The 27,191-nt window shown below is 57.4% G+C and overlaps 1 protein-coding gene across 2 annotated transcripts; it reads right to left on the bottom strand.

Annotated features, from left to right (window-relative positions):
* Positions 1-6,531: 6,531 nt before the first annotated feature.
* CBFA2T3 (CBFA2/RUNX1 partner transcriptional co-repressor 3) lies at positions 6,532-25,269 on the bottom strand. 2 transcript variants are annotated; one of them, XM_023732565.1, is made up of 11 exons: positions 25,117-25,252; positions 22,373-22,450; positions 19,503-19,744; positions 18,900-18,989; positions 13,904-14,085; positions 12,618-12,868; positions 9,253-9,338; positions 8,179-8,368; positions 7,431-7,499; positions 7,133-7,323; positions 6,532-6,834 (listed from the first exon to the last, which is right to left on the bottom strand). In XM_023732565.1, exons 1-11 carry the CDS (start codon positions 25,235-25,237, stop codon positions 6,532-6,534), a joined length of 1,803 nt encoding a protein of 600 aa, XP_023588333.1. In that variant the 5' UTR covers positions 25,238-25,252. The 2 variants fall into 2 exon arrangements, with proteins under 2 accessions (XP_023588333.1, XP_023588332.1); XM_023732564.1 differs by lacking the exon at positions 22,373-22,450 and having other exon boundaries at positions 25,117-25,269.
* Positions 25,270-27,191: the final 1,922 nt, after the last annotated feature.

The following is a 27,191-nucleotide window of genomic DNA, read 5'->3' on the forward strand; positions in this document are numbered from 1 at the left end:
GACCTCCGGGGGTACAACCTTTGAGGTGCTCCCAACAGCCAAGAACTGCAGGAGGAGGTGCCGGCCCCCCCCCATCCTCTTCACACCCTGACACAACACCCCAGGTCTGCCTGTCTGTCTGCTGTCCGTCTCCCCGCTGCCAGAGCACAAACTCCACAAAGGCAAGGGCCAGTCTCTCAAATGTGGGCAAGGGTCCATGTTGAGTCACCAGGAAGTCAAGAAGGGGCAGAACCATGTGATGATGGTCAAGTTCGCTTTATTACAGGGATACAGGGTTAACTGACGCAACCTGAATCATCATGTCTTACAGCGTCCACAAGTCATAGGACAGAACACCAGAGGGGGACACGAGGGGGGGCATGCCACAGTCCCCACACATCGCCCAGGTGGGGGCCGAGAACGGGGGGAGTGGGCTTCGTGTTTCAAAAATCCCATTACAGGAAAGCAACCCAACATCTCGGTTCAACTCCCTGGTGGGAAATAAAAAAGAAGTGGAATTGGGAAATAAAGGTGTACCCCACCCCCCGCATATGCCTCTGGCCCAGTTTCCATTGGCCCAACCCCTTGGCCGTGCAGGACTGGTGGGTAAGCTGGAGGCTGCCTGGCTGGGCCCCCTTGTCCAGGTAGGGAGCAGGGGTACTGATGCCTTCATTTTGGTAATTAAAAAACAGGCTCCAGCTCTTGCCCCAATACTAATTTACTGCAATGCGGGCTCTTTGGGAAGGTATGCTAGGGCCAGATGAATTGAAGCGAAAGGAACAGAAAGTATGTAAGATGGGGTTTTCTGGAACTTAAAGGGAACAGTGCAGGTGTTGTTGCAGACAACCAGCTCCCCTAGAGAGGTATCCCGAGGGGCAGACAGACCCCAGGATTCTAGCTCTTCCGCCTTTTTCCCTCTGCCCTCACCTCTCCTCCTTTTCTGCCAAAATGTATGTAGCCAAGATGGGGCCTTCTCCCAGCACCGTTTTGGAACAGGGCCCACCACGGTGTGGAGGGCAGTGTGAGTGGACAAGAGCCCCGGGTTGAGGGGGGTGGTGCTTCAGGGAGCCTGTGGCTGGGCCTGTGGGGGTCCCGGGACCACCCCCATCTTCAGTCCAGTTCAGCCTGGGTGGAATTCTGTTCCTGGATGGACACCATTTCAGATGTGTAGGGCTCACCTCTAGCCACCTGGGACCCCAGGGAGGAAGATGGGGTGGGACTGAGGAGAGACAGACCAGGAGGACCCCTCAGCAAGGAGTGGGCTCCAGGCCAGGGGTCACTGGCTTCTTTCCCTACCACCTCACTCTCTCTTCCTGGGACACCTCCTCAGAAGGTGACCACTGGAGACAAGGGGTAGAGGGCAGGCCCTGCCCTTCAGTCCACTCTTGCCAGAGAATGTGCTCACCATGAGGTAGGTGTATGGGAGGCTGCAAGGAGGCTCCTGGCCAGTGTCCACTATGCTCACCAGGCTGGCCCCAGTTGGCCAAACTGTTGCTAGGCTATTGGGCCAAACTGCCGACACTGCCTGCAGCAGAACCATCTCTATCCCTTGGAGGTATTTGGACCAGGACTGGGGCATGGGAGGCGGTTGCCCCACAGGCAGGGTCCTTAGTACAGTCCTCGTTGGCTCAGGGTGGGAAGCAGCTGAGACTATGGGAGCTTCCAGATTGCCCTTGTGAGTCTGGTGCGCTGAAGACATTGGCACGGGTGGAGATGGGGACGGGGATGGATGCATGAAACGATAGATGCATGGGTTAGATTGGAGGATGGCTGGCTGGTTCGATGGCCGGGTGGGTATAGGGATGGGTGGTGGATGGACAGGTGGATGCGTGAAAGGATGAATGGATGGGGATAGTGTGAAGTGATAGCTAGGATACAGTGACGGACAGATAAATGGATGAATAGGGATGAGTGGATGGATTGATGGATGGATAGATGGGCAGATGAATGAGTAGTTGGATGGATGGATAGGTGGATGGGTTAGAAAGATGAAGTGATGAAAGAAAAGAATGAATAAATAATTGTGGGTAGGCTGAGATGGCAGACATGATGGCCACTAGAGTAGGGGTAGGGCAGGGAAGCAGGGTGGATGCCAGAGATGGGGTTTTGGTGTCAGCTTGAGTATCTATTTGGAAAAATTGGCAAATAGGAGAAAATTAGGGCCAGTTCTGATCTCTCCACCATGTTGTTGGGATGAAACCAAAACCAAATCAGCCCAGGCCTTCCTGCCCACCTTCTTCTGTCATGGAACCCTCTCCCTTCCAGGGAGGTGGCTCCTCCTGTCCTCATGGCCAGTTCCTTCCTGGGCCCTTAGAGGCCTTCTCCAGCTTTGCACTTGCCTACTCGGGGACAGCCAAGGCTCCCCCCTTTAATCCTAAAGAGCTGCACCCATGTGTGTAATGGGCACACTGGTCTGTGCCATAGTCCCTGTTGTAGGAAAGGCCTGGAGGGACCCCCCCCCCCGGGTGGGTAGCTAATTCCAGCAGACCCCGTGAAAAGATCCAACAGAAAATCTCCCAGATACACATCAGAGGCTGGGACACTTCCCATGAGAAAGGCCAGCCTGGAGCTGTGGCAGAAAGGGCCATGAAGAGATGAGGAGGGGCTGGGGAGAGCCAAGGGGTCATGCCTAACAGTATCCACACTGCTGTCCACTCATCTGCCCATCTGTCTACCCAAGGGCTTGTACGCTGGGCTGGGGGAGCCCCAGCAGCTGCCTTGCCTCCCTGCCTCTGTCAGGTGTCCTGTCCCAGCTTTGGCCTCAGAACAGAGAGTTGAAGCTGCCATTTGGTTTGGGATTTCTGTGAGCAGTGGGGCCTCACAGAGCTTTTGGTTCGACTGTGAATACGGGCTTGGTGGTGGCTGTGCAGGGAAGGGACACAGTGGTCTCTGGGTCAGTGGTCAGTGAGCTCGTGGAGGTACAGGGCAGTACCCACCCAGGGGTACTGCCAGAACCTTCCACCTAGACGCCCCCCTACATGGAACGAGACAGACACAGTGCAGACTGGGGTGGGGTGGGGGGGACGCTGGCCAGCCCCATAGCTCCCAAGGTGAAAACTCTGCCCACTCCCATCCCCTCCCCAAAGCTGTTGAGTTTGGTCCCGCCCTGTGAGGTCTTTGGCTGGAGGGGCCGAGCACAGTGATGGACAGAAAAGGCCCAAAACCATCCTGGAAAATGTCACTGCCTTCCGTAAGCCCCCTGGGTGGAGAGGCTGCCTGGGTTCCCCCCACCTTGCTGCCATCCCCCCGTTGTGATATTCTTGGCTGGCAAGGGCTCCTTCTGTTGGTGAGACCCCAGCAGGTGGGTTTCTTGGTACACAGTAGGGAATACTCTGGGAAACTGGGTATTTCAGTTTTGGTTCAGGGGACATCATCTTCCCAACAGACTGCCCAACCTCAGAGCCTCAGCCCTGTGGCCCAGCCCCTGGGTGCTGGCCAACCATGCTACCCTCCTGCACCCCTGCTTGGCCCTGAGGGGGAACCAGTGAAAGGAAGTGAAGAAGAGGGTTTATCATGCTGAAGAGCATGTCTCCAGGTGAAGGGTTCCCCTAAGGCTCAGCTTAGGCCAGCACCTCCTCAGGGACCAAGCCCCCCAAAGTCCTGACAAGCAGAGATTTGAGTCACCAAGGAAGCTGCCCCTGTGTCAGCCCCAGGCCACCTCATCAGACCTCCAGCAATGCCTAGGATGTTCACAGACACCCCATGGGTGTGCACCCCACTGGCTGCACACCCTATGGGCCACATACCCCATGAGCCACACACCCCATAGACTGCTCACTCCATGGGCACATACCCCACCAGCCGCACACCGTCTTGGACCACACAATCCCATGTGCTGCACAACCTCAGTGCCCCTGCCCTCTGCAGACATGACCCCACTTTCCTCTACAAACATGGTGCCTACCTCCCTACTGGTTACTTGGGGTCTTTGTAACCACGTGGTCAACTGTCCCGCCATCCTCGAAGGCACAGGGGGATGCACAAAGATGTCAGGTGGGAGAATGGGGTTGAGGATGGAGTCAAAGGAGTCCACCTCTGAGACGGAGCAGGTCCAGTTCGTGGACATGTCCGAGACTGAGGCAGTGATGGGTCCAATGCACGCAAACTGGAAACACCAACCACTAGATTTCCACTTCCTGATTGAGAACCCAAATTCCAAATTGGCCCTTGCTTCTCTGAAACCCACAAAAGCAAACCCTGGACAGCTGGAGGTACTCGCGGCACTGGGAGATGAGCAAGGCGGAGGGGACCTGGGAGTTTCTGGAGAGTCAAAGCTACCTATGGCGACCTTTAGAGTTAGCTTTCAGCTGCCAGGCTTGTTTTGGGACAGGCCTCGTCTCTGGCACTCGACTGAATCCTTCCTTCAATGCTCAAAGAATGAATGTTTACAACTCTGAAAATTAGCAGCACTCAACCAGCCATGCTCCCTAAGGGCCACAGTTCCAGTTTCGCTGAAGATCTGTCTCGTACGTGTCACATACTTCTGTGGTTTCTCTTAATTTTTTTTTATTTGGCAAACATTTCTTATTATTATCATCATCACCAGGAATATCATTATTTGGACCTCTGCAAAGACTATATACATTCACATTAACGTACAATATTGACTTCTTGCCTCTCGGCGGGGGTCCTCCAGGAACCCCGGTTCAGTAGCTGGGATCATTCTCCGTATTGCACTCTCATCCTTGGAGATTTTGACAGCGATGCAAGAACACGCGGGATCCCCAACACCGCGTTTGTTCTTCACCCAGCGTGAGCGGAGCTTTCTTACTCCTTTATTTCCTCCTTGAAATTGCTGAGGGCGTCGAGTGGTGGGGGGTAAGGGTCAGCGTGGGAGGGGACGAGCTGGGGAGGAAACATTAGCCCGTTGCACCACAGGCCGGAGGCAAGCAGGTCTGGGAGGCAGCTGGAGAGGAATGCGAGGGTTATATACAGCTGATCCAAGAGTCTTCACAGGTGAGGTGAGGGCGGGCTGCTTTTGTTTGTAGGTTTTTTTTTTTCCCTGCAAAAGTTTGGAAGGAGAGTAGCTGCAGTATGACTCGGTGGCTGGGGGCTGAGACAAGACCGGAGGTTGGGGGGTGGCGCAGGGCGGAAGGAGAGGTAGAGGAGGAACAACCGGATGTGGTCGTTGCAGGCACAGTTGCCATCTCCTCACGCTTTGAAAGCAGTCCAGAATCAACCCACAAGATTGTCACAGTTTCAGCTTGGAACAGTGAGCTCTCTGGGGAGAACACGTTAGCACTTCTTTTTCACATGTGGAAAAATCAAATGTGATGAGAATTATAGAGGGCATGAGGACAGACAGAGGTATCTTCCCCCTACACACACGGAGACTCGCAGCTGTGCGCTGTGCACACACAGACACACGTGTGCACAAGATCTGTGTGTGCACAGACACGTGCTGCACACAAGACGTGCACACACAGACACGTGCGCACACAGACCGGGCATGTAGGTACATGGCGAGGCTGGGTCTCCACCGCTCCCTCCATCTTCACCCGGCAAAGGTGCAGCTGCTTAGTGGGAAAGAAATAAAAGGTCGCTTCTTGTCGGGCAAACGCCCCGCAAACCCCAATATCCCAACACCCCAAAAAGGAAAACAAAAGAAAGAGACCGACATCCAAACAAACCCAAGAGTGGAATAAAACAGTGAAAAAAATACTTTGGCAGTGACCAAACCATTTTGGATTTTGATTTCTTGCATTTGCTTTTTGGATTTCCTTTGGAGCAGAGGTGTGTCCGGTATCCTTGGCTGGCTAGCTAGCAAGGTAGTTTACAAGTATGCTTCCTTTACTTGCTTAAAAAAAATCTTTTTGGATTTTTACTTAAAGCCAAAGAGCTGACATTAAAGAAACAGAAAAAGAAACCAAAACCAAAAATGCCTCTTGAGTCTGAAGCTGAAATCTTTCTTGCCGTCCTGGCTGTATCCACACACACATAGCCGGTGTGGTTTCGGAGACACAGCAGCTGAGGTCTTTGGCTAGAAAAGAACAGTTCTCTTTTTCCCTTTTTAATTGGGAGGGAGGAAAAACCCCACAGTTTTCTTTGTCCATTTCTGAGTAGCTCTTTTGCCAACAGAACAAAATAAAAACCCAAAAAATCTTTGCTGAAAATATAAACCACCAAACAATTGGATGTTTTTCCATTAAAAAGAAAGTGTGTGAAATTCACAAAGACAGAAAAACGAGAGAAGCAGAGAGAGAAAGAGAGGGAGAGACAAAGCCAGAAAGAGGGAGAGGGGACAGGCCGGTCACTGAGGCACCTCCCTGGGCCAGCCTCAGCTCCACTGTCCCAAGCCCAGTTGAGGTTTCTGAGGATGCTCATGAAGAGAGAGAGGTGGTCAGGAGGTCGTCAAATGAGTCGTCAGGTAGCTGAGGAGGTTGCATTGGATGCAGTTTTGTTGGTTCTGTTTTCTTTTGGAGAGAAGCAGTAGCAGCAGTGACTCCATCGGTCGGGCTCCCTGGGGCCGGCCAGGCGGGGCACAGCGTCCAGTGGGCTGGGAGGGTCAGCAGGGCCTGGTGTCCATGGGCCAGGCGTCAGGGTCCGGCAGTGTCAGCGGGGTGCGGCATCCAGTGGGCCAGGAGGGCCGGGGGAGCAGGGGCGGGAGGGCCCTGTGGAGCCGGCCTCGCTGGGGCTGGTAGAGCCCATGGGTAGGGAGGTGCCCAGGCTGGCGGCTGCATCATCGGACTGCCTGGGGATGGGGTCAGTGCCCATGGCCTCCGGGCCCTGCAGGCCCTGGCCACACACGTGGTGGTGTTTCTCCCAGTCCTTGTGCTGGCAGAAGGAGCCGCAGTAGCGCGCGGCATTACAGCCGCTGCAGGTCTCGCTTGCCTTGCGCCCGCAGTTCCAACAGCTCTGCATGCGAGGAGGGGCAGAGAGGATGTTTAGTAGGGGTGAGAACCCTCACCGCACCCTCTTACCCCCTGCCTGCACAGGTGTGGCCGGGGCCTGGTGGCTGTGGCCAGGGGTAAAGTGGGGGCCCTGTGCTTCCTAGGCTGTGACCTTGGCTAGCCACTTGGCCTCTCCAGCCCCTGTTCCCACACTTGCATCCGGGAACCCACTGGCCAGCTCACCAGGGCATGGGTGGGTGGCTCACCAGGTTTGGGGACTACACCGTGGCAGGGGGTGGGAAGGGGCAATGGGGGCGGCCCACCTCGCTGGAGTCCTCCTGCTGGTTGACCACGGTCAGCGCATCCTCAGAGGCCTGCCGCTTGGCCTCGGCCAGTGCCCGCTCCATCTTGGCGCGCTCTGTGCTGATGAGTTCATGGGCCTTGCGCTCAGCGTCTGACACGGCCTTCTGCAGCTCTGACATGGCCTGCCGCTTCACCTCGTTCACTGCCTCCTCTGCGGGGACCAGGGTGTCAGCACTGGGTGCTGAGTGGGCTCTCCCGGAGGAGTGGTCTGGGCCCTCGCCCCACATCCAGCCATCCTCCAGGGCCGTCCCCACTCACCAGCCTTCCTCCAGATCTCCTCAGGCATGTAGCCGGAAAGGGTCCTGGGCACGAACTCCCGGTGGGCGTCTGGAACAGAGGGGCAGCGTCACCCACAGGGTGGCTGCTGGCTGGCTGCCCTCTCACCCCAGCCCCGCCTGGGTGGGGGTAGGCCGTGAGCATGTTCTTCTCTAGGGGTCAGGATCCCCTTGGCGCTCAGAGGTGGAGACCCTGAACCAGTTGCTGGGGCAAGGGCAGGGCAGTGGCCAGGAAGGGGAGAGGCCTGGGGCAAAGGGACTGGGGATTCGGCAGGCAGCCTGGGCAGATGGCTGGTCCCCTCTTGGTTTCCACGTTTATCAAGTGCTCTAAGCCCCTGGCCCCCAGTCCCCTGAGCACCAGGTTCCTAGGGATCGAGTGGCATCTTTGTGTAAAGCAAAGAAAGGTCTCTTTCCTAGTGAAGGGGCCCCTGGGTGGTGCAAACATTAACAAGCTTGGCTGCTAACTGAAAGGTTGGAGGTTCAAGTCCACCCAGAGGTGCCTCAGAAGGAAGGCCTGGCAATCTGTTGCTGAAAAATCAGCCCTTGAAAACTCCATGGAGCGATGTTCTAGTCTGACACACATAGGGTCACCATGAGTCAGGGTCGACTCCGTAGCAGCTGGTGCTTTTCCTAGTGACATTGTTGGGGTTCCTGTTTCCTGGCAACACTGTGCAGTGGTCCAGCTCACACAGGACTGGGTCTCTGTTCCTGGGTCCTTGGGTGGCACCCACCTGCCGGAAGCCCCTCTGCAGAGCTGCTGAGGGGGCGTGCACTGGGCGGGGGGCCCTTCTTCAGATCTTCGGTGTCACTGTAGCGCCACAGCCAGTGGTTGAGCTCCTCACGGTCGGCCTCCTGGCACCGGCGCAGGACAGTCAGTGAGCGCCGTGTTTTTTCCACCATGTCCATGATGCAGTTTAGGAGCTGCGGGGGAGGCAGTAGGCCAGGTGGGCACTGGCTTCTGTCCCCTCGCTTTGCCGGGCCTGCTGCAGCCTCCTGCAAGCTCTACCCTGTGTCAGCCCTCTGGCCAACAAGCAGGAGCCTCGGGGGTCCAAGCCTTTACTCAGAGGAACAGCCAGGTGTTCAGATGGTCCCGTGAAGACCCACGTGTAGTGTCAGGGAAGCCGCTTGAGCAGCGGGGGGCAGGGGGTGCGGTGGAGGGGAGCGGGGCTGGGGGTGGGGCTGAGATGCCCTCTTGTACCCAGCCCAGGGCTCCCCATATGCAGTGCTGTGAGCACTGAAACTGAAAGTGTAGCTCGTGAATAGTGGGGTGGGGGCATCTCCTTCATTCCCTGGGGGCAGGCAGCGCCAGCACTGCTCTTGGGGATACTCTCCACCCAGGCCCCTCCCAGGAAGTGGGGTGAGAGGTACCCCATGCCAGCACTCCCAGAGCCCCTTCCTGGGAGACACCTTGCAGGGTGGAAAGGGCAGGCTCTGAAGGGCACTATTCTGGGATACACTCAGGGAGGGGTACCACCCACCATGCACCCAGGCCTCCAGGAGCCCGTACTGCACCCAGGCTGTATGGAGTGTGCTCCCCAAATGTCTTGGGGTACCCTGGGAAGGGCCAGTGTACAGAGGGCATAGTGGGGCATGCATGTAGGATGGTGAGGTCCTTCTCTCCACGCCCCCAGTGCCTTGCCCAGGGCTCAGATGAAGAGATAGGTTGACCAGATGAGTGTGGGGCAGGGGCGGGCTCTCAGGAGAGGGGCCCGTTGTGCCCACAGCTCTGGTACCCTCCAAGTGCTGGGGTGCTGAGCCCTGCCCCCACCCCTGCAGTGGTCCCAGCTTGGCACCCAGACACTCACGTTGTTGAGATGCTTCCATTCCTCAGCCCACTCACGGTCTGTAAGCCTGTGGTCGATGACCTCCTCTTGCCGGGACCCATGCACCGCTGGGAGAGGGAAGGTGGACACTGAGGACCAGGGTTGCCTGCCTGCCCTGCGCCTCACCCCATCTGTGGGTTGTGCCCGCTTCAGGGAAGAAGGGAGTGTGAGGAGGGGGCCAGGCAATGACCCCTGTCCACCGCCCCAGGAGGGACACACAGGCCTGCCCTCTGCTCAAAGCTTGGGGAGGGGCACAGAGACTCCTCCCATCCCTGATCTAGCCTTGACCACTCCTTCCCTGCCTCCCAGTCCAGCCCTTCTCACCCTTTCTGCCCTCCCCCTCTGTCAACTAAGCATCCTTAACCTCACTGAGAGGCCTCACCACTGCCCCAAAGCCTTCAGGGGCTCCTGTGGCCTTCTGGCTCAAGCCCACCCTTCTCTACTTCCTCTCAGCTAGTGGACTCCTACATATCCCTCAAAGCCCAGGTCACAGGGCCCCTCCTCAGTGGCCCAAGGCCCTCAGAATTCCTTTAGCCCCATATGTCTCTGGTTGTTGGGTAACTGTAGCTGCTCTCTTTTTTGTGCTCACCTGCCCCCCTACCCCAACCAGGCTGCATCAGCCCACTAGGGCTGGGCTGGCATGTCCCATTCACCTCTGTGTCCCAGGGCCAAGCTGCGCCCAGAGGACATGTGTAGGTTTATCTGTTGGATTATGAGCAAGTGAGTTCAAGTGTAGCCACAGTGCCAGTGTGGCAGGAACATAGTGGGGTCAGGCAAAGCTGGGGGCCCGATAATCAATCCTCATGCAACCTAAGGCACCTTGCCTCTCCGTGTCTCAGCTTCCCTGCCCTGCCTCCCCTCCCAGGGCCACAAGCACAGGGAAGCACATTGGAGGTGGAAGAACATGGGTTAATATGCAAACAAGGATGAAATCTGTGATCTGTGGAGCCAAGTGGGGATCTGTGCCAGGAACTTTATCTTATCCAATCCTCACATCTGTCTCTGAAGCAGGTCCTGCTATTCTTCCCATTACACTGATGAGGAAACCAAGGGTGGTTGTGGGATACGCTTGCCCAGGGTGGCCAGACAGGAGGTGATGGAAGCAGGAATGAACTGAACTTGACCTGAGTTGGCCAGGCCCCCAAAACTGCAAAAACTGGGGCACCCCACCCCATGGGTAATAGAACTAAAATGCCTCTGAACTGAGAAGTAGGCAGAAGTCCAACCATGCCCACCTTTTCCCGCAGTTTCTGTGAGATAGCAGATGCTTTCACCCCATTGTTTTCGGCGCCTCGTGTTGGCAGTGCTGAGCCTGCATCTGGGTTGGGTACCCCGGCGGCCACAGGATGCTTCCTGAGGCAGGGCTGTTCTCCTCAGCCTTCTTCAGCCCTCAAGGACCTCCTAGCCACCCACACCTGACATGCCCACCAATCACAGAGGGTGGGGGCACCCTAGCCTGTCCCCCAGCCTGCCCTGCCTCCTGTGGAGCCAGGGTCTGGGCCAAGGCCCCAACCAAAATAGGGGCCGGGACGGTGGACAGCTGGCGTTTATTTTTGCATTAGCAGAAGCGGGTGGGGATTAGCACCTGCCTGACCCGAGGCTGCAGGGGGCCAGACGCTGTCACCTGCTCCCTGGCCGGGCCCTGGAAGCTTCCTCCGAGTTGGGGCAGGGACATGGGCCCCTGCTGACTCCACCTCAGGGCTGGCTGTTCCAGGCCACCTTCCCCAGATGCTGGGGTTCCTGGGACTTTTTCATCCTGTTCCCAGCACAGAGAGGGGGTTCAGGTGAGGTCAGGGTCAGGCTGATGTGGCAGCGAGACTTGGGTGCATTTGTGAAGCCCGCTGGGCCTCAGTCTCCACATCTGTGACGTGGGTGTGCTAACAGCACCAGCTTCTGGCTTCCTTTGAGAACAGAGTATAGGGTGCAGTGTGGTGGGGTGGGGGTGCCAAGGCTTGGGGCTGTCATGACTCTTATCAGTAACACCTAGGTCTCCTACCCAAGCTCTGAGTGTGCCCGACTCAGTTCTCACACACTCTAGGGGTTAGAGGGGCAGAGAATACTCTTAGACCCAGGTGACAGAGCTGGAAACTGAGGCACAGAGAGGCCGTGGGACCTATCCAGGTCGCATCATGAGGAACGTTAGAACTAGGAGGAGAAACTGGGCAGTTCTGCCTTGTACACCCCCAGCCCTCTCTGCCTAGCCCTCCAGCAGCCTCCAACCTCATTTTCTTCCTCAGGCAAGCTTCCCCAACTACCTCATGTTCTAGGGACTTGGTGCTTGTGTGTTTTTTGTCCACCCTCCTCCCTAGAGTGGCCTGCACTCCATGGCATTCAATGATTGCTCATGAGTCTTATGGGGAACATTCGCTTTCCTGTGGGGCACCCATGTGGGGAGCGCCTTGGAGGAAGGGGCTGGTCTCCTGTGACTTTGGGATCACCCCCATAGCATGGCTGCTCAGTGCCCTTAATAAATTGGCATCTTCCTGGCCAGACCCAGGAAGGGGGCTGAGGGAGGCATAGTGTGTCCCTTATCCCTTTGCACCCCTGGGGGCAGAGCTGGACAGCCATCATTTTCTCATATCTATGAAGGGCATGAACGCCCCTGTGCAGGCACTGGGGGCAGCTGATGGGTTTATGCCCACGGGCAGCCAATGCCAGCACAGGCTGAGCGACTCTAGGTCCGCTAGGTACCCAGCCCAGGGTGAGAGGGAGGCACCTGGACCACAGAACAGACACCTCTACAGCCTCCGGGGCCCTGTAGGGTAGTTGAGGTGTGGGGGTCAGGCCGACCCTCAAGACACAGGCCCCAGAAAGATGGCTCTCCCTCAGAGCCTTCTGGGGGCAGCCCAACTAGGGTGGGGGCTCCCCTCTGGGCCTCTCTTCTTACCCTGGGGTCAAAACCCAAACCCACTGCTGTCAAGTCGATTGCAACTCACAGCTACCCTTTAGAAGAGTTGAACTGCCCCATGGGGTTTCCAAAGCTATAAATCTTTTTGGAAGCAGACTGCCATGCCTTTCTCCTGCAGAGCTGCTGGTGGGTTTGAACCATCAACCTTTTGGTTAGTAGCCAAGTGCTTAACCCCTGCGCCACCAAGGCTCTTCCCTGGGGTCAGCTCCCCATCAAATCTTCCCTCGATACTCACTTCATCAGTGACTTTCCTGGACAGACAAGGACCAGGACGCAGGTGATGCATTTACATGCATACAAATGCTCAGGCTCACCAGTGCTCATGCTAACACATACCCACAGGTCATGCATACCACACTCAGGCTCACACATGCAGGCTCACCTGTAGTCATGCTAACACACATGCACAGGTGTGCCCATCTCCCCCTACACTGCTCACCAATTTGCCGATGGTGTTCCCGTAGCTCCCGGGGATCAGGGTGGCGGTAGGAGTCGCGAAAGTGGTGGGCCATGGCCATGTCCTCGAGGCGATAGTGCTGGGGGGGCGGTGGTGTGGGGTGGGCCAGCCCATTGGGCTGGTGGCTCAGCCCATTGCTAGGGCTGTAGCGCTGGGCAGGGCTCAGGGTGCACGGCCGTTTGCTGAGGTGGTCAGGGTGCAGCGGGTCACGGTCTGACCCATTCTCTTTGGTCCTGGCCCAAAGAGCAGGCAGGGGTCAGTGGACACAGTCCCATGAGTCCAGGCGGTGGGGGTGAAAGCCAGACAGAGATGTGGGCCAAGAGAAAGAGCACACAGTGGACAGGAGAGAGAAAGTAAGGGGGAGACAGAGACAAAGAGAGGGATGGGGCAATGAGAGAGATTAGACCAGTCCCATGGGGCTCAGTCCTGTGCCCCCCACCCTCCTTTCCTCCCCTGGGGCTCGGGCCAGCCTCAACCCACCCCTGCCCCTCCCTGTGTGTCGGCTCCTGGACACGGTGATCAAGAAGCCTGATCCTCTGGTTAAGGGAACTCTTATGACCAGAGACCATCCACCCCTTCGGACCACAGCAGGACAAGCACCTCTGGAGACCTTGGACTCCTGGACGCTTGGGGTCTACGTCTAGCACAAAGAGAACAAGCAGGGTGCTTTCTACCAGATACACTCCCCTCTGCCCCCTCCCTGTTCTCCTGGGGCTTCCAGGAGGGCATCTGAACCCCCATGCAGCCTCACTCCAGCAACAGGGGCAGGCTAGGGGCACTCTAGCCCATACAGAAGCCTTGAAAGGTTGAACTTTACCAGGGCACAGCTTGCCGCCCATAGAATGCAATACAGTATCAAACTACATCTGTCTCACCTCCCATAGCATACAACATAGTATCAACCCTCTTAGCCCAGGCTTCCAACAAGATTGTTCTGGTTTGTACCCTGCTGAGAATTTGCATTTCCACCCCAGATACACTAAATCAGAATCTACATTTTAACAAGATTCCCAGGTGATTCTTATGTATAACTTCCTGGGACTTTGTTAAAAATGTAAATTCTCAGCAAGGACTTTGTTAGAAATACAAATTATCACCAGGGGTTTGAACCAGAAAGAACCAGTCTGAAGCCCTGCTCTCAGCCCTGGAACCAGGGGTGCCTGGCTGAGCTCTGGTGTCAGAGGCCATTTTCAAGAGTGAAGTAAGGTGAGAGCTGCCCACCCATCGTGCCCATTACCGCTCAAAGCAAGCACCCAGGCCCAGGGTACCTGTCAGGGGTCCTCTTCTTGCTGTTCTCATTGACTTCCAGTAAGAGCTCTGAGGAGTCGATGGGTGAAGAGGCATTGGCGTCCAGCAAGAGCTGCTCGTGCTGGGCCAGGTACTGGGCAGGCGTCTGCTTGGCCAGGCGGGCACAGTGCAGAAGTTCGCGCTGCAGCAGGGGCAGGTTGGCCTGCAGGGGAGCGGGAGGGGGGATTAGACTCCTGCGAGAGCTGCGGGGGAGCACAGCCCTGCTTGGATGGGAGCAGAGAGAATGTGGGCTGGAGGCCCAGGGTGCCAGCCCTGGCCTTGCCCCTGTGTGACCTCTCTGGGCTGTGCTCCTTGACTCTAACAAGGAGATTGCAATGCCTGTTGAGGGGGAAGACACTGACCCGCCCAGGGGTGCAGTGGGGACCCAAGCCCCTTCAGGTCACCAAGCTGGAGGAGCTGAGAAGGGGTGACATGAGGATGATAACCAGTATTCCCAGCCTGTACCCCATTGTACAGAGGAGGGAGTCAGGGCTCAGAGAGGGGAGTGGCCAGGTCCAGCATACAGCTAATTGCTAGTGGACCCTGACATGCAGTGACCTGCCATAACCTGGCAGAGCCCAGCCTTCCCTCCCACTTCTTGTGGGTCTCCAGCCTCTGTCCTGAGCCTCTAATTACAGTCTGCACTCTCAATGTCAGGAGTCCCTTCTCTGGGTCCACACTGCTTTTGAGCACCTGGCCGTATTAGCTAACGTGGCGCTCACAACCAACTGGTGATGGGAACAATGACTTGGTTCCACATTTTATGGATAAGGGTGCATGGCACAGAGGGGTTGATTGACATGCCAGGGACACACAGCAAGATTCAAACACAGATCCCGGCTTCCGACATTCTGTGCTAACCACTGTACCCTCCTGTCTTTCTCCCTGGCTGGACCCTGGTGCCAGCAGCCTCCCAGCATGCACTGCTTGGCCCCTCGTGCTACTTTCCCAGCATCTTCCCAGAGCCCGCCAAGGGGAGGGAGGGCAGGAGGGCTGAGAACGCTGGATGGAGGCCCAGCAGCAGGCCGCTTGGGAGAGCCAGCAGTTGTAAGTATTTGTAAATAAATACAATTCCCCAACTTTCTCATGGCGTTTCAGAGCCGTATCTGCCTGCTCTCCCTCCATTAGCGCACCCACGCGGCCTGATCAAGCAGCCTGATGCATTTTTGTCAAGCAGCTCCGGCTGCCAGGCCTGTTTTTCTACTTAGATAGCTGAACGAAGGCCAGCCTGCCATCTGTCGAACACGTCAGGAGCATGAGCTGGGAAACATGGTCCCAGAGAGGTTTGAAGATGCCAAACATCCGCCCTCTTCCTCCCCTCCTGAGTGGCTGCCCTGGGCCACGGAGGGGAGGGATCTGTGTGGCCAGCATGGCAGGGAGGGACGCTCAGGGCACCGGCTGGCTGCTGTCAGGGCAGTGGGAACATCTGGACGCCTGGCCAGCTGGGGCCAGCTGGGAGCCGGGCTACAGAAGAGGCTGGCTGGGCGGGGTGGCATCTCCCTGCTTCTGCAATGGAGGTGGCCGGGAAGAGGGGGCCCGGAGACAGGCAGCCCCAGCCATGTGGTCTAAATGTGCAGCAGTCCTTGGCTGGAGGATGGGGCCACTGCTTACCCTTAGGTTAGAAGAAATGGGGTGTGGGCCGTGGAGGGCCCACTGTGCAGACTCTTCCAGGGCAGTGGCTCCATTTTGTTCCCAAGAGCCCAGGGCGCCCAAGGGAGGCCCTACTAGAATGCTGGACAAGCCTGTCTGGGTCACAAACTCCCCTGAACCTCAGCTCTGCCATCTGAGCAAAGGGTCTAGTGCTGCAGAAAACTCCGGAGCTACTGTCCTCATAGAACTCAGGCCAGTGGGAAATGAGTATCTGCACCAATAATGACAACAGTGGTATTAGTTATGCAACTGTCTCCTATTTAACACACTCAGTCTGAAAGATTAGAGATGCGCTGGAAGAAAGACCTGGCAATCTACTTCTGAAAAATCAACCATTGGAAATCCTATGGAGCACAGTTCTACTCTGATACACATGGGGTCACCATGAGTCGAGTCTACTCAAGGCAGCTGGGTTGGTAGATGGAGACCCTGTATGCTTGTGGTTCTGTGGTCCACCACAGTGTTGGTGCTGCCTCCCAATAGCTGTGCAGCCTTGGGTGAGTTACTTAGCCTCTCTGGCTTCTCGGTGCTTCTGTAAGCTGCCTGTGAATTAACTCCATTGATCCCACACCCTGTGAGGCAGAAATCATCACCATCATCATCTTTATCGAGGAGAAAACCCAACGCTGGAGCTGGCCCAAGCCAGGTCTCTTGGTTATAGTTCATATGGCTCTTCCAGAAGGAACCTCCAGACCCATAAGGACGCAAGGTCCCCAGTCCCGTGGGGGGCCTGGTGCACTGGGAATCCTTGTTAAGTTGTCGGAGAGCAGATGACAGCAGAGGCCTTGGGCTGGTGGGGGCAGCAGGTCAGCCCTCTCGTGCATTTTTCTCCTGCTGCTCTCCTGCCTCGGCCTGGCCGGGCTTCCTCCAGGGCTCTGGGCTCTAAATTGGGTGTGGCTCCACAGATGGAGCTAGACTGTGGGCACCCCATAGGGGACTACGGGGCCAGCTCCTAGTAAAAAAGTCCTGAAATGGAGCTGGCCTGCAACCAGTTTTTATTTTTTATTTTTGAATTCCCCAGGCTTCCCGCAGAAGCTCCATGTCAGGGAGATGAATTAGATTCACGTGACAACCCCCTGGCCCTGGGCAGGGTCATGGCCTGAGGCCCTGAGCAGTCCAGGCAGAAGGGAGCAGGTGGGCAGACCCCTCACACTCAGGTCTGAATTACTGCCTTGAGCAATCCAGGCCTAAAGCTTCATATAGCTGTGTGCCTCTGTGGGCAGAGCAAAAACTGATGCAGAGGTCCACAACCAGGCAGTGCCAAGCCAGGGAGCGTCCTTTCTGATGCGCGCTGTGGGTGGCGCCATGTGGGATGTGGTAGGGAAGACCTGGCTGAGGGGCGCAGAGTGGGCGGGGGCTGTGGGCCTGGCTGGGGGCCGGGCCGGAGGACGCAGGCCATCTTTCTGGCCTCTGCTCCCGGATAAACAGGGGCAGCTGACGCCAGGCCAGGACATCTGCTGCAAATATTTGATCTGACAAAATCAGCAGTGCACTGTGTCCCCAAAGATGGGAGGCGGCAGAGTCAGCAGTAAGTTGAAAGAAGATGAGAAGAGATGGGGAGGGCTCCTAATGAATTGCAAATGATTGCCAGATGGGCCCAAACCCTGCTCCGCTGCCAGCAGTTTCTCTTTGTCACCAGCTTGGAAGTGTGAGCAGGGTGGGGCGCAAGCGGGAGGGCAGGAGGGGGAGCGGATGTGGAAGCACGGTGTGGGGTCCCCCAAGGTGCAGTGGAGGGAGCGAGGTGCCTATCGGCATGCTCTGCCAAGGCCATGAGGTTTGGAGCTCTAGGGTCCATGTTCAAGCCTGGCTCAACCACTGCCCCAGCTGGGGACCCCAGGCCTCAGTTTCCCTGCCTGTGAACCCTGAACGTCTGCCTACACTGCCTCCCACATAGGGCTGCAGGTGGTGGTCAACAGAGGTGGAGGTGAAGAGCTTTGCCAAGTATTCCTTGTCCGAGAACATCTTTAAACTTCCAGATGATGGTGGATGGTACCTAGCATGAACTGAAGGTATGCCATAATCTTCCCAACAACCACGTGATGAGTCCCACTTCGCAGCTGCAGAAACTGAGTCTCAGAGCCGTGAGGTCAAGACACCTGGCTGGTGAGTTGCAGATCAGGGCTCATACCTGGAACAGCTGGTCTGGTCTTCTCCAAGACCACCTGGAAGGTGGCCAGCAGCCAGGGCAGGCCTGGCCATGCACAGAAGTGCTGGCCAATGGCCCACGGACCTGGACAGGAAGCCATCATGGTCAGTCCAGGGGGATGAGAGCCACAGTGGCTGGAGGCAGTGGTACTCGTGGTCGGGCTCTGAGGCACCCATGGAATATGCCCTGGAGAGGTGCTCGGCGGAAAAAGGGTCATGTGTCCAGACAGGTCTGGGAAGCAGTTCATCCTTCGATTCCTGTCTAAGATGAGTAACTGCATTGGGGAGTGAAGGCCCTGGGAAGGACTGCAATGGAGATGCCGTTTAACACGGTCTAGGCCTCCACTTCTCCAATTTAGCATGGACATGGATCACCCAGTGTCTTGTGAAAATGCAGATTTCTGCCTCAGTAGGCCTGGGCTGGGGCCTGAGGGTCCGAGTGGCTCACAAGCTCCTGGACACCACTCCCACCTCGAGCACCACTGTTTATCCATAGATTATCGTACTTGTTTGACCTCATAACTCTTTTTGCATGTGATGCCCATTCATCCACCACCTGCCTGCCTGTCTACCCACCTGCTGTCTATCCATTCATCTGTCCTCGTCTCCTCCTCTTTACCCCTTGCTCACCTTGTTCCAGCCAGGCTGACCCCCTTGCTGTTCTTCAGACACATCAGGTGTTCTCCTGCCTCAGGGCCTTTGCACACACTGTTCCCTCTGCTGAGAAAGCTCTGTCTCTACTATCCACATGGCACCTCCATTACTCTTCAGACCCCCATTAAAATGCCCCCCGCTACCCCACGGGGCTTCCTGAGAATTTCCTTATAGCGCCAGTCTCTATAGGTTCTTTATGATGGCTGACTGATCGCCAACCCTCCCCCAGGCATTAGTTTTGCCTGGTTTGTTCATGCTGTGTCCCTGAGCCTGGCCCAGTTCCTAGCATGTAGTAGGTGCTCAAAAAATATTTGTTGAGTGAATTTGGACGTTAACATAGAGCTGAATCAAGCGTCCTGTCTTAGAGCACTGGATTGGGGGCCTGACTAATCCTGTCTGGCAACTAGTTTGTAGCTTTAGGAGTGCATGCTGACGGCTCAAGGGGTCCTGGGTCTCAACAGACCTGGGCAGGGAAGGATAGAGCCTTCCCCAGAGAAGTCCCACAGCAGGAGGTGGGGCTCACCTTACCTTCAGGAAGGGGATGACGAACGGCCGCAGAGGGAAGTTGGTGGCCTCCTGAAGCTTGGAGTGAAACTCCTCGATGGTCAGCGTGGAGTTCTGAGGAGGAGAAAGGCCACATCAGGACAGCTCAGGGCCTGAGCCCAGTATTCTCCCTAGGCTCCTGTGCTGGTGAGGTGACCCATCAGGGATGGCTCGAGAGTGAGGCATAGCCCCAGAAGGGCACACAGCCTATGTGTGAGAGGGCTGGCCCTCCCCAAGCTCCCCGACTCACCACAAGCCTCAGCACCAGGGTACACACCCATTCCCCAAGCCTCGAGCCCCCTGACTCACCATGAGCCCCAGCACCATGGTGTGCACCCACTCCTCAAGACCTGAGCCCCCCGACTCACCATGAGCCCCAATGTGAGGGTACGTACCCACTCCCTGATCCCCGAGCCCTCTGACTTACCACGAGCCCCAGCGCCAGGGTATGCACCTGTTCTCCAGGCCCCCTGACTCACCATGAGCCCCAGCACCAGGGTATGTACATACTTCCTGAGCCCTGAGTCCCCCAACTGACCACGAGCCCAGCACCAGGATGTACGCTCCCTACCCCAGCTCCCCACTCACCACGAGCCCCAGCACCAGGGTGCGCACCCGCTCCCCTATCTCTGGGGAGATGTCACTGCCGAACTGCTGCAGGGTGGTGAGGAAGCGCTTGAGTTTGCTGAGCTGCCGCGCGCCACAGGCTGGAGGCAGGTGCTGAGTGGACAGGGAGGCCGTGGATGAGGTGGCTGGGCCATTGCTGAAGCCATTGGGTGTGGACGGGGCGCCATTGATGGCTGTTGGTGAGTGGCTGCTGCCGTTCATCACTGTGGGCAGAGAGTGGGCATGAGGGTCAACAGTGATGACAACAGTAAAGACAAGAAGGACAATGACAACAACCACTACGTTCATTGACAATGACAACAACCAGGTTAACAACTACAAAGGTGACAATGATGACAATAGGGTGGGGCAGCTGTCCGGCTCAGCTCTGTGGAAGGACCCGCCTGAGTTTGCTTGTCTTGGATGGTGCAAGGTCTCCATTTGCCCCTCAGATCAGAGAGTCTTCTAACCTCCCCAAGCCTCACTATCCCCGCTGTGGGGCTGCTGAGAGGAGGCCTCGAGGATGTGCAGAGCTGTGGGCCCATGTCCGGTAGGCCTCAGGATGTCCCAGCCTCATGAGGACATGGGGGACAGACACAGCTCTGACCTTGTGAACACGGTGCCGTGGATGCAGCCTGGACTTTCTCTGAGTCCCCATGGTGGCTAGGGCTAGCCCAGAGGTGCCGTCTGCCTGAGACTTGGGCCTGGCCTCAGATTCCTCATCTGCAGTGGCCCTCAAACTAGCCTCGGAGTTCTGAAGTGGTGCTTCAGTGGCCAGAGGAGGGGGTGCTGGCCTTTAGAATGTGGGTTATCCTCTGTCCTCCCCACCTCCAGTGAGAAAAGCTCTGTTCTGCTAGGTATATGTGTGGGGTGTTGTGCAATCTTTCTTGTCAATAAGGGCTCTTTACTTAGTAGAAGTTTGGAAGCCATGGATCTGAGGTCAGTGTTGGCTCAGAAAAGCGTGCATATGTGCAGTGTCTCCCCTCTCTGAAGCAGACAGGCTGTGGGAATCAGCCCAGCACTCTGCTACCAAGGCTCTGAATCCTTCTTAACACAGGTCTTAGAGCAGCTACCCCCCTCAGTCGCAATGGCTCATACAAGTCGAAACCTGTTTGCATCCCCAATTTAAACAATCTTAAAAGCTCGTTGTAGGGCTCAGAACGGACACACCGGCTCTCAGGAATAGTTGCCTCATGAGCTGTGAAGGGTTAATAAGGGGCACCTCACCCTGGGGCGCCAGAGACAGAAGACTCCCCCCACCCTCACCCCTCCCTGAGGCTTTGTCCAGGGGACCCTTGACTAGACCAGACCCCAACATACGCCAATTTCTCTCTCACGGACTAGCTCCCGTCGTCGACCCCACGGTGGACGCTCACACACGCCTGGGTAGCCTGATGACAGCCACTTGGGTCACCCGTCAGGCTGGGAGGTGGCCTGTCACCACGGAGACCTTGCACAGCAGGGCTTGCTCCTCTTGAAGAGCTCGTCAGTCACCGGGGCCCGACCTCCGTGAGTCTCCGCGAGTTTCCCCGACGCTCTGTGCCCACCCAGCCTCGCCCCTACCAGCCTGTGCCCCGCCAGCTCCTGTTACGGCCTGGGCCACCTCCCTGCTGCCCTTACCAGCCGTGCCCTCCGTGCCGGGTCCTTTAGGGCCTGCTCGCCCGCCCGCTCCCTCCCGCCAGCCGCCAGGCAGTATCAGCAGCTTGCTAAAGAGACGCCGAAAATAACCTCCGGCCACAAGTGCTTTTACCCCACGACAGGTGTGTTACTAAGTTAAACCGCACACATGTCCCCAGCTGAGGTTTGGGGCACACGCTAGCATCCTCAGGCTTCCCCAGCCCTTGGGCTGGTGGGCAGGGTCGGGCTGGGACGAGGACCCCAGAAACAGACCTCCTGCCATATGTTTTGCCCTGGCACTCAATACAAGACCTCACCCCAGGCAGCTCCCTGGGGCTGGGGAGCCACCCTGTCACCATCAGTAAGAATCACAATGGCCTATTCGGTGGACATGTAGCTGGCACAGGACAAGGCCAAGCACCCTCAGGATTGTGACAGTGACAGCAAACTCTAACACGCACACATCACACACGCTCTGCTCTGTCGTCCTCATCCTTGACCCAGGAGCCAGGTGGCTGCCGCCCCTCTCCCCCCCCCCCCGCCATGTAGCCAACCTGTAGCGTTGCTGGCACCTGCTCTGACTGGCCAAAGTCAAGGGGGCCCACCACCTGACAAACATTCTGAATATCGCCCCTGACTAGCTTCTGTTTGCTGCGCTGAGAGCTCTGATGGGCCTGGCTGACCTGTGGGCATGCAGCGCCCAGCACTGGCTGTGCAGCCTGCTGGCAACACTACTTGCCTCATCTTCTCAGTCCCTGCAATCACCTCCAGCAGTGGGTGCCATGTGTATGTCCATTCACAGATGGGGAAACTGAGGCATGGTGGTGGTACCATGCCCAAATGTCAGAGCCCAGGCTGGGTCTGACCTCCAAACGACTACCTGAGCTGCAGACTCAACACTGACAAATGTCATTCAACCTTTTTGCAACTCTGTGAGTAGCTGTGGCCCTGTTTTGCAGTTGGGGAGAAGCCCAGAGAGGCCAGGCACCCAGTCCAAGGGCTGGGGCATGGATTTGGGACCCAGGGCCTGCAATGGCTGTGCTCTCCTGGGCCCCCTCTTGGACCTTCTCCTCTCTAGGCATCAAGGTGGGGCAGGACTAACATGGCCTATGCAGTAATGGTGGTTGCAGAGGCAGTGGGTGGGTAACTACAGACTCTCCCAGGGAAGAGGGCACTGGGGTCCTGGGAGGCATGGAGAAGAGCCCTGGAGGCCCGTGGTTTGTCATTTTACTTACAGAGACAGACCATAGACCATTTTAAGCAGCCATGAAAACGGCCATGGGGCAGAAACGTCACAGGCCCGTCCTCTCGATCTGTAAGCAAAATAAGAAAAATAGGCTGTCAGGAAAGGGGCGGCCGTCGGGACAGGCGGGGGCGCCTGCAGCCGGCCCTCCCCCCTCTGCCTCTTAACAGCATTTCTGGGAGTGGGGCTCTGTCACCCCCCGGGCCGTCCGCCCCTCTCTGGGCCTTGGTTTCCTTCTCCTAAAACAACAGGGCTGGATTGGGTGACCTCTCAGGGCGATTTTTGGCTCAGCCTCCTGGGGGTCTATGAGAATTCCAGCATCTCCATTGGTGTGTGTGTGGGGGATGTACTGTTTCTTGGAAAAGCTCTTCCCAGCAGATACTTGGTGACTCCACTCAGCACTATCCTTGAGGGACCTGGGGCTCAAGCTGTGGGTTTTGAAACTCTGTTGAGATTCAGGGCTTGGAATTTCCATCAGTAGACAAGCCAATTGTAGTTCCAAAAGGAAGCCCAGGACTGAGCAGCCTTGGAGGGAGAACGCACCAAAATGGAAAAAAGATCTGACTTGTCTGAGCTGGAATTAGTGGGTGAAAGTTACACGCAGACAGACTGTAGCCCTGTCAGCACAGGTAGTGAGCCCCCTGTCACAGGATGTAATCAAGGGTAGGATACAGCATTAGCCCATTGAGGGTCCTACCAGCTCTAGGTAGCTCAGTCTGGGTCCCTCTGTTCATATTCTTTCCCAGTGTTTTCTCTTCCTTCAACCCTCCTCCTACCTCTATGGCCACACTGCAGCTTCAACTCCAAAATGAATTCTTACCGAACCCTGAAGGATCAGGATGGTCACCAGGCAAGAAAAACCACAGCCCTGAGCTCTGGTTCAAGGTCACTCATCAGCTTGGCTGGGAGGCCAGTCCCTCCCCGGCAGCTTGGGAGGATTGCCAGGACAGCTCAACAGAGCAAGCGGAGCCCTCCGCCTAGGCTGCCACTGGCCAGGTGCACAGACACGGTTAACCACTAGCTTCCAGGGAATTATGTGGTTTAGGGACACACAGAGGCCACCTCCGAGGCAACCCAGAGCTTCACACGGACATTCCACCAGCTGGTGGAGCGTTGGCCTCAAAAAGAGAAGAGCCGCTTGTCTTTTCTGTCACCTCCCTGCTCTTTCAATAAAGCTGGGACCCTAACTGAAGAAATGTGAACCGCGGGGTGGGGGGGGGGCGGGGATGGGCGCAGGGGGGCTTGAAGGCTGGGATGGATGCGGCACATGGGACAGCAGCCCCCCCCATGCCAGTGTCCTCACATCTGTTCATAAGCCTGAGGCAAAGCAAAGTCTGGAAGACCCAGCTGATCCCAGGCTGTCCCCAGTCAGGAACATCTGGTTCCCAAATCTGCACTTCCAGGAACAAGAACTCCAAGGAAAGAACTGGACTGGGAGATGCCCCATAAGGGCCTGGCCTTGTCACATGGTCTTTCAGTCTGTCTGTTCCACTGGGCCCTGGGTGGGCAAAAGGAAGGTAGCCCGGTGGAGACCACGAGCCACCACACCAAGAAATTTGAGACTCTTTCCCAGAGAGGGCTTTATTTGGGTTCCAAATCCTGGGGAGGGTACCCCAGGTGTGGGGCTTCTTGGCCCCTGAACATGGGGTGCAGTGGCTGTGGATTCTCTCCAACACCGGTGACAAGACTGTCCCCCACACTGGCCCAAACCTGGGAGTCTCTGTCTTCCCAACTGCTCAGGACCCCAAAGTCACCAGAAAACAACCCCACCAACTTCTCTGACTTACAGAAAGAACTAGAGGCTCTCTGGCTCTCTGGAGCCTTCCCCGGAAGCTTGCCTGGCAAGGCTGGTCTACAGTGGGTCTGACCCCATGCCTCCATGGGTCGCCGAGTCTGTCTAAGGCCATTGTCCTCCTGAGACTGCTTCGGCGTTCAGCATTAGTGCAGCCCGGGAAGTCAGGGCTGCAGCTCAGCAGATGGCTCCCAGGGCTCAGCATGCACTCCCTGCTCCCCACACCCAACCTGGCTCCAGCCCACCATGGCCACCCAAGTGCTGTGCACTCCAAGTGGGCTCAACTCCGAGTCTGCCCAGGGTGGGCAGGCTTCAATCTTGAGAGAGAGCCACGAGGACTGGCATTCTCATGCGGCTGGGTCACAGAGGTGAGCAGGCCCCTGCACTAGGTGGTCCTCACCCTGGCCTGGCATCCTGGCACCTTAGTCCCCCATCCTGACCTTCTCCACCAGCAGGGTGCAGGGCCCAATGGAGTCCACCTGCACTCACGTAAGTTGCTGTGTGACCTTAGGGAAGTCCCCGTCCCTCTCAGCTTCATTTGCCCTCTGGATTCGGTCTGGTCCTGGGCAGAGGGGAGGGCCAAGGGCCAAGGGCCCTACTCTAAGAGCTTTAGAACTGCTAACTCTGTAGTCTCACAACAGCCTGTTAGGAAGGACTTCAGAGATGAGGAGCCTCAGGCACAGAGAAGTTAAGCAGCTTGCCCAAGGCTACACAGCTAGAACCTAGAAGAGCTGGGATTTGTGCCTTCACAGCTTGGCCCTTGGCCATGATGCCGAGCCCTATCCAGTGCCCACTGAGGGCACTGCCTGTCCAGGGCATGGGGCCTCACACTGACTGAAATCACACCAAGGCTTGGTATCCAGAAGTGAAGGCTTCCTGGAGGTGCCGCTCTGCCCTGCCCCGCCCTACGTCCGGTCACCACAGCCTGGCCTCGGGTCACTTACGTGTGTGGGGTGTGAAGGAGGTGTGTCGTGAGGCTCCCTGGGCTGCGGTGGGCGGCGGTGGCGGCATGCTGGGAGGTGTGGACTGGGGCTGCGTCTTCACCTCGGCTGGGGAGTCGGGCATTGCTGCTGCTTTCCTCTCCTTCCTGTCGACTGGGCGGTGAAAGGGGGTGGGAGAGATGGGGGAGAGAGAGATGGTGAGGCCCTGACCAGCAGTGGCCTTAGGCCTGAGCTCCCCAGGCAAGAGAGGCCAAGCTGGCCCCCGGTGTCCCAGACCTGCCCACAGGAGCCAGCGATGGTCACAGTTCTGGGGCCAGCCCAGACTGGCCCCAGGTGTCCTTCTAGGAGCCTGGTGGGTGAGGCCTGCAGGTGAGACTTTGGAGGACGCCAGGCCTGATCATCTTAGGCAGCTGCGGGGTGCAGCTGCTAAACCCCCTAGTACACAAGGCAGCGGTTCTCACACTTGAGCTCCATCAGATCACCTGGCAGGCATGCTAAGACCCAGAGTGCAGCCCCTCCCCAGGTTTCTGATTCAGGGGGTCTGGGCAGGGGCTCAGGCATCTGCATTTCTAACAGGTCCTAGGTGAGGCTGCTGCTGGCCCAGGCCACACTCTGAGAAGCCACGGCTCTGAGGGCCTCTTTCAGCTTTCAGGTCCTGGATGGGGCATCTGGGAGGGGGTAGAACCTCTATTTGGGCTACCGGCCTGCTTTAGGAGGTTCTGAGCACCAGCAAGGTAGGGGGACACGGTCAGCCTCAGATCTTCTAGGCGACTTACAGCACAGCTATGGACACAGGGTCAGCGTCCCCAGGCACCTGGACATCAGAACCTGCTGTGTAACAGGATGCCAGTGACATGGTAATCCTGGGGCTGGAGAGGCAGTGCCGGGGGCTGAGAGGGAGGAGGGTGGGGACAGGGAAGTGGAACAAGGACCAATCAACGGAGGCCCCCTCAAGGCAACAATCTTTGCAGGTGAAGGGGATGGTGTTGGCCCAAGCCCCCCTTCACCTTGAGTTAAGGTCAGGCAGCAACTGGGCCAGTGTGAAGGCCTGGGGGCAGGTGGCTCAGATTTCCATGACGGCTGCTTTGGGTCATTGGGGTGGGCGAATCCCTACCATGATAGGAGGGCTTGGCCCAAGCTGCACGTGTGGGGCCTCACCCCTGGGGCCCCACCCACAGGGTCTCCCCATGGGGCCCCACCCACGGGCCCCACTCATGAGCCAGGCCTCCCCTAAGCACCAGAGCCAAGAGGATAGTGGAGGCAGGGCTGTACTCTGGGGAGCCCAGTACCTGCCAGCTAGGAATGTTAGGACAATGACTGTTACCTCTTCTGATCTCTCACCCACTCTCCACTCCCAGGGCCCGGGGCACATGTGTGCTGCCAGGCGGAGGAGGGGGCCACCCAGCCCCTTTGTGGTGAATGATAATAAGAAGTGGTGCTCACTGCTGCTGTGCACCCAATACTGAGCAGGTCTCCCCTGCTCTCCCTCCTGCCTCCCTGTTCTGCAGAGGGAAGGAAGTCCAGGGATGCTGAGAACATGGCCACGTCACACACTGCTAGGCACTAGGCTGGGACTACAACTGGCCTCTGTACTCCACGGCCTGTGGGGGTCGGATGGAGGAGGCCCCTCCCGCTCAGCCCCATGGAGGGGGAGAGGATCAGTGACAGCAGCCATCCGGCCACTGCGGCACCTGCTGTCCCCATCAGCTGTAGCCGTCTGGCCTCCCTCCCGCCAGGCGCCCTGCCCTTCCTCTCCCTTCCCCTCTGCCTGTCAGGCCACCACCCGCTGATGGCTGGGCACACGTGTGGCTGCAGCTGTGGGGACCTGTCAATGCCAGGCCTGGCTGTGGGGCCGGCAGCTAGCCCCAGGGACAACCAAAGAAGGCAAACGTGGTGTCCTGACCCACCCTCCATCTGACCTGCTGCCCTTGGTCCGTGATCGGGCCAGGCGCCTGAGGGGGGTGGGCAGGACAGGACCAGGTCATGGGCAGAGCTCAAGGATGGGCAGGGGCTCTGGGGGCCAGGTTAAGACATGGAACACAGGTCCGTCCCAATGTCCCAAAACCTTTCCTCAGAGC

The sequence above is a fragment of the Trichechus manatus genome, unplaced genomic scaffold (genome assembly GCF_000243295.1).
Source record: "Trichechus manatus latirostris isolate Lorelei unplaced genomic scaffold, TriManLat1.0 scaffold00053, whole genome shotgun sequence".
Classification (NCBI taxonomy): Eukaryota; Metazoa; Chordata; class Mammalia; order Sirenia; family Trichechidae; genus Trichechus; species Trichechus manatus.

Coding starts and splice junctions, on each gene's coding strand:
- CBFA2T3 (XM_023732565.1), bottom strand. CDS start 25,237: ATGCCCGACTCCCCAGCCGAGGTGAAGACGCAGCCCCAGTCCACACCT. Junction 12,869..13,903: donor AAGAAGAGGACCCCTGACAG/GTACCCTGGGCC, acceptor TCTTTGGGCCAG/GACCAAAGAGAATGGGTCAG. Junction 6,835..7,132: donor AGCAGGAGGACTCCAGCGAG/GTGGGCCGCCCC, acceptor CCTCGCATGCAG/AGCTGTTGGAACTGCGGGCG.